This window comes from Dysidea avara, chromosome 4 (genome assembly GCF_963678975.1).
Source record: "Dysidea avara chromosome 4, odDysAvar1.4, whole genome shotgun sequence".
Lineage (NCBI taxonomy): Eukaryota > Metazoa > Porifera > Demospongiae > Dictyoceratida > Dysideidae > Dysidea > Dysidea avara.
Window position 1 is genome coordinate 9,681,119 of NC_089275.1, and position 6,946 is coordinate 9,688,064.

Below are 6,946 nucleotides of genomic sequence, written 5' to 3' on the forward strand. Positions count from 1 at the left end.
TGCCCAAAACAGGGCTAATTTTGGGTATCAGAAATGTATACACCCACTCAGTGATAGCTAGTAAATAGATGCATACTTGGTGCAAATTTTGTTTGCACAGCTGTAGGCACTGGGAAGTTATTACACAATGATTACTTAAAATCGCCATATCTACTAACGAAGTCTTGTGCGTCGAAGCCGGGTTTTGTCAAATTCAGTCACATATACAGATCCGCAGAAATCTTCTAAATATTATGCCATCCAATTTTCCACCTCACTTGTGAAGCTGGTAATAAAAACTTGCCTGTATTGAAATAGTGTGTGTTAATTTAATTAACTTAAAGTAGAAAACCTATACTCTGACATGTCCTTGTAAGAACATCAAAACTAAGGGATTTGCATGAATATACTTGTCTAAGATTTGCATTATTTAAACTCAACACATATAGCAGGGGTATACAGCAACATTGTGTTTAGTTTAAATTTTACTTTCAATAAAAAACAGCTTTATAATTATTAGTAATGTTTGTGACACACCAAAGTACCGATGTAACTATAACACAAGAACCATTCAATGAATGATGTTTCGTTGTCATTGTTCACCCAGCAGAAACTGAAATAGAATGTATAATGTAATAGCATATTTCTAAAGAAGCATTGTGACAGTCAATACCTACGTACATGTGTACATACTAAAGTATGGCTTTGTGTGCACTTTCAGTTTTGTTGAAAGCAATGAAACTTAAAATTAATTTCATTTTGTAATGAGAGATTTACCCATAAAATATATGAATCTAGCTATTAGCTAGTATATAATACACTATTTTTTAACTTACATATTTACTGCAACCATTGTCAACTGATGAAGTGTGACCGGTAAGTACATTAACTGCAATGCCTTATTATGTATAGAAAGTTTATGGTTAGCAGCTGAACCAAGCCTAAACCAATATTGTAACTTTGCACATGCAGGTTTATCTACATGTATACAAGTACGCATAAATTACAAGTCATCACTATGCATGGTCATGAGTTTTATTTATATCTACACTGTATATATGTATACTTAGAAGAGTGTTTCATTTATCACATAAACACACTGAATTTAGTACTGATCACTGCAACACTCATCCAGGTACATACAGTAGCACTCTTACATCTCTTTACCACGTGGACTACAAAAAGTTTAACTTGTGATAATTCTATGTAACATGAATACAGTACAATGGCTATAGGTCACATTTTATGTTGCGTTTCAACCATATAAAATCAAATGGTTCACATGGTAACAGCATATTAATTTGGTTTAAAGTATGCATGTACATACACTGTACATAATTATGTGTACTAACTACAAGTAGCTAAGGTAAATAGATGTTTTTGTACTTTAATACTGTATATGGCACAATAAAGGAGAGTATATAATTATATATATTATGTAGTGTGTTATCAAATTCATTACAGCCACTGCAGCTGGTATGTCCTTTGGGCATCACTTCTGCTTCTGTGGACAAAGACTACAACTGGTAGTGTCTACAACGTGATATCTGATGATCGCTACTATCCTAACACTACATGTCATCATTGTCATAAACTACAACACTTCCTTCTCAATACCACCAAATACTTCACCTCTAACACTCAACTACTCTTCCTGCCAGGACTACATCATCTTCACACTGATTTCATCATACAAAATGTGCATAACATTTCACTCATTGGTAGTACAACTAATGATACAACACCAGACACAGTCATCCAGTGTAACTCATCAGTTGGTATTGTAATGACTAATATTACTAACTTGATAGTAACTAATATAACAGTTAGGAGCTGCCTGGGTAATGAATATAACAATGTTACAGTCTTGATCAAGCAATGTGCAAATGTTCAACTGAGACATGTAGTGATAGAGGAGAACCATAACTCATATGGTATAGTTGGCATCAACATTTTGAGTGACTCGCTATTTTCATACATCAGTAGTAATGTCCTAGAGATTTTATACAATGACTCTACAGTGAATACACAGAATCACAGCCTTTCAATAGACCACTATCACATTAACTGTGTCAGCAATGAGTTTCCTTATAGAGTGTTACTTAATTTATACAAGAGTGTGAAGTTTCACATCTTGAATTCCACTTTTCAAAATCTCGGAAATACCACAGCAATTATTATTCGTTCTGAAGCAAGAAGTGATATACTGTTTGAACACTGCAAGTTTAACAATATTAGTGCAAGTTTGCTTGAGATTAAGACAACAGGTGTCATTGCAAATGAAATGCATCAAAGTGGCACCTTGCAGCTCAAAGATTGTGAATTTGTAAATAATCATAAAAAATACACGTTTTATGCACTTATTGTTATAAGGTACATGTTATTTGGTCCTGATATTCTAATTGACAGTTGTACATTTCATCATAATTGCTATCCGAAGTTACTAAAGAAAAGATCCTCAACTATTGCAATGATGACCCAAATATTATACACTATTACCATAGCCAATACAAAATTTTCATCAAATGTTGGACATAATAACCGGAACCTTATTGACTTATGGGATGCTGAGTTAAAGCTTAAAGGTCCTGTGCTGTTTTATAACATCAGCAATGTGATGAGTGTCATAAAATTAAGCAGAAGTACTATGGTATGCTTCAATAACATTGAATTTGTGATGATCAATGGATATGCTATTATACAATATCGTCATTTTAACCATGTTCTTTTTGTTTATGAGAATGCTACCATTAATGTCATACAAAGTAACTTCTCAAGGTTTACTCTAGTGCCTAATGGTAATATAATGGAGCAATATCCACCTTGTTATTTTCAGTATTTAAGTAACACAAAACTAGACAAGATGTACAAACACAAAAGTTTCTCTATTAAATTTGAAAACAACACTTATGTAACATCACTGGAAATTGCATATAATAGTCTGCCACTTAGTCACTGCAGATGGTTACCTCAGTCAGCATTCAATACTGCAATGGCACTGGATGTTAACTCAATGTTTGTAAAGCATATAAACGGTTCAGGTGTATTTGATTTGCCACAGCTGCTAGTCGCAAAAAAATCACTGTGTTATTGTGATGACATTCACAACATGTCATATGATTGCTACAAGGACTCACTTCATCCTGTACTTGCTGGGCAAACTTTGGAATTAAGTATTTACACAGATGCATTAGAGATTGAAGGCTTTAGCACCTTTGATACGTTAATAACAGCTATTCAGGATATTGATGGAGTATTGCCAACTGCAATTACCGATTCTTATGAAATGATGCAAATTGCTAAAACCCGGAGTTGCTCAACAATTAAGTACTTTATTGCCTTTCCAGCAGAAAATTGGTGTGAGCTATTTTTGAAAGGATCACGTGATGGTACTGACAAAGTAGACATGTACTACATCAAAGAGTTACTGCCTTGTCCAGCTGGCTTTGTTAAGATCAATGGTACATGTCAATGTTACCCATTTTTAATGAAGTTTCACATAAACTGTAACATTGATGATCAATCCATTATACGTCCTACCAATGGGTGGATATCACCAATCCTTCAGAACAATTCTTATAATACTTTCTACCTTTCACTACAATGTCCATTTCACTACTGCCTACCATATTCATCACATCTTAACTTCTCCACTCTTAACTCACAGTGTCAGTTTAACAGATCTGGTATATTGTGTGGACATTGTCAACAAGGTCTCAGTACTAAATTTAGTTCCTCTCACTGCCAAAAATGTTCAAATATCTACCTGTTTCTAATTGTAGTCATTATAATAGCAGGTCTTGTGTTGGTCTTACTACTCTTTATTCTCAACCTCACAGTAACTGATGGAACTATCAATGCATTTATATTATATGTTAACATCATCAGCATTAACACTCCAGTGTTCTTTCCTAGTTTAAGCAGCTTCATGCCAGCTTACACATTCATTTCACTAGCTAATCTTGATTTGGGCATTCAAACATGTTTCTATAATGGTATGGATGACTATGCTAAGATGTGGTTACAATTAGCATTTCCCTTCTACCTCATCTTCATTGCTACATCACTCATCATAACAAGTCGTTACTCCACTACAATACAGAGGCTCACTGCACGTAGAGCACTACCAGTACTTGCTACACTCTTCTTATTGTCCTGTACTAAAATACTTCTTACAATATCCAGCGTCTTGTTTTCTTATTCCAAAATTACTCACCTTCCAAGTGAACATATTTCATATGCATGGTCAGTAGATGCTAATTTACCTCTCCTTGGAGCTAAATTTATAATACTTTTTCTTACATGTTTATTCCTATTTATGATATTAATACCATTTAATCTTATCTTGTTGTTCACGAAAACATTATCAAGGTTTCAATTTATCACTAAATTCAAACCTCTATTAGATGCTTATCAAGGACCGTACAAAATAAAATTCTACTACTGGACTGGAATGCAGCTCCTAACAAGAACTGTCTTCTTTGTAGTATCATCTCTAGACAGAGACATCAACCTTGCCATAGGCATGATATTACTCAGTATCCTAGGTGGTTTTCATGGTACCACACAACCATTCAAAAATGCTATCAAAAATTACCAAGAGCTGCTACTCATCCTCAACCTTCAAGTAATGTACACAATTTCACTTTATGGCAGAGAAAGTGCTGCAAGTATTCTCCTCAATGTAATGATTACAATGGCTGCAGCTCAGTTTGTGTTCATTGTTCTGTATCACATCATCACATACATGTGTGGTAGTGTAAACAGAAACAAGATGATGTTAAATATCAACAAATTAATTAGATATTTCAATGATTTATACAGCAAAGGACATGACCAACCATTTGAACTTAACAGTACAGTGTGTAATAGAATTCCTGAAGTCACACATTGCTATCAAGAATTCCGAGAGTATTAATTGATAATTAATTTACATATATTATTACACTTAATTTACATAATTTGCATATATGGACATTTATTGCATACAAACACATTTTTGGCTTACAACACTCATATACTACAGATGTATGCATGTGCAAGTACTTCAAATATATTTTTTGTTTACAAAATTATAGATGAGATTTGCTATAATTGCAGCCGTGATTCTTTATGTTTACATATGCCATCACTTTTGTCTATTCTATGTTATCCTCAATGACAGCTGTACAATTAATCAGCAGAATATGTGACTGGATTTGTGAAAAGGGGTCTTCCACACACATCTCATTCTATGGACTTGAAAGGCCATAACTTGATGTTCAAGAAACATACAACCCAGAAATTTTCTCCATCCATTCAGCTATGATAGTACTCGCTACTATAACCAACTTTCTTTTTAAAGTAATTAGCTTCTTGCAATCTGAAGTTATGGACGATCAAAGTTGATAAATACGATGTGAGAGGAAGACCACTTTTCACAAATCTGGTCACATGTTTGTTAAACTATTCTTTAAATCAGATACATGCATTGGTATTTTTGTTATTGGACAGGTGTCATTGTTTTAGCAAAAATGCACACAAATTATAAGATAGTTTTTCACTGCTAATTAGAGATTAGCTGTTTTCACAATGTGAACAATTTAATTACATTTAGTTGTTACTTCACAGTAATGCTACTTGCATGCTTTCAATTGCTTCTGCATAAACAATCAAACATGTGCATGTTAACCTAATCCATTGTGGCACTGTTTAAGCTCGTTTATACTGAAACCACTTTCACTGATTTTGTCTTGGTCTATAATCAATCTATCTCATTTGACAGGAAACTCCAAAATATGGAAAGTATGAGTTTGAGATCTGATGCACATCTACACAATTTTGCTTACATCTTTGTGCATCACACACTAACAAAACTCAAAATAAATCTTATGTAATTTCAACTGCTTATTCATCAGAATCACAAGTGTCTTCAACAACAGCACACAATACAGAATATTATTATTATGTTTATCGGCTTAGTCCAGTATATTATTTTATACATCTTTTCCACGAAGAGTGATTATATCAAGACACACGGTAGTGTGTCGTGGGGCCCAAGAAGCCGGCGCGTAACACCCGTGAGTATATTGACAGGAAGAAAGAAAACGCAATTTTCGCACCTCCGTAGCTCTGTGCTACCTTGATGAAACAAGACGATTTTTGCTGTGGACACTCCCTCTACCTTCCGCACTCCACATTCCAAATTTGAGCGAACTCGCTTCTAGCGTTCCCGAGATATGCGACTTCAAAAATTGGCTTAGTTTCTTCGTTTTTTTTCCTCTTATTTTTCTTCCTCTTTTCGCACACTTACAAAAACTGCTATAAAACGCGAACGCCATATCCGATCGCCTTGAAATTTGGCACACGGAATGGGGGTATAAAGGCGCATCTCTGTACCAACTTTGGCTGGAATACGATAAACAGGCAAAGAGGTATGAGCGATTATTTACAAAAAATAACACCAATATGTTGTCACGCCTACAGGGTAAACCGCGTATGGGAAGAAGCTGAAAATCGGTGGGTGAATAGGTTAACTATTGAACCTCAGACCTTTTGTGGTTTGAAAGAAATCGAGCTAAAAACCAGGAAGATACAACGAAAAAACCAACAGTGTGTAACAATTACGCAATCGAGATTAGCTAATAAAAAACGACTGCTTGCCACGCCTACCAGGTAAACCGCTTGGGGTAATGCTTTGAAAATCGCTGTACAGATGGAGTTATCATCTTAGAAAGGCTCTTCAATGGTCTAGAAGAATCAGACTTAAAGCCACGGAGTTATAACACGAAATCCAACTTGGTGTATAAAGTGCGAGACCGAGATACTCTAATAGTAGGCATTCCAGCCCGATTTTTAAATTTTGGAAAAATGGACTTTTTATATGCTCAATAGGTAGAGTATTGATTGCCAATCTCAGAAATATATAGTTTGTTGGGTTGGAATTAACTACTTTGGCATGCACAGTACTTTAAAACTGAAAAAAGGT

The 6,946-nt window shown here is 34.7% G+C and overlaps 1 protein-coding gene across 1 annotated transcript; it reads left to right on the forward strand.

The window, feature by feature from the left end:
• Positions 1 to 799: 799 nt before the first annotated feature.
• On the forward strand, positions 800 to 5,144 carry LOC136254333 (uncharacterized). Its single transcript, XM_066047014.1, has 2 exons — positions 800 to 855; positions 1,444 to 5,144. The coding sequence occupies exons 1-2, from the start codon at positions 842 to 844 to the stop codon at positions 4,895 to 4,897; spliced, it is 3,468 nt and encodes a 1,155-aa protein (XP_065903086.1). The 5' UTR covers positions 800 to 841; the 3' UTR covers positions 4,898 to 5,144.
• The last annotated feature ends 1,802 nt before the right edge of the window (positions 5,145 to 6,946 follow it).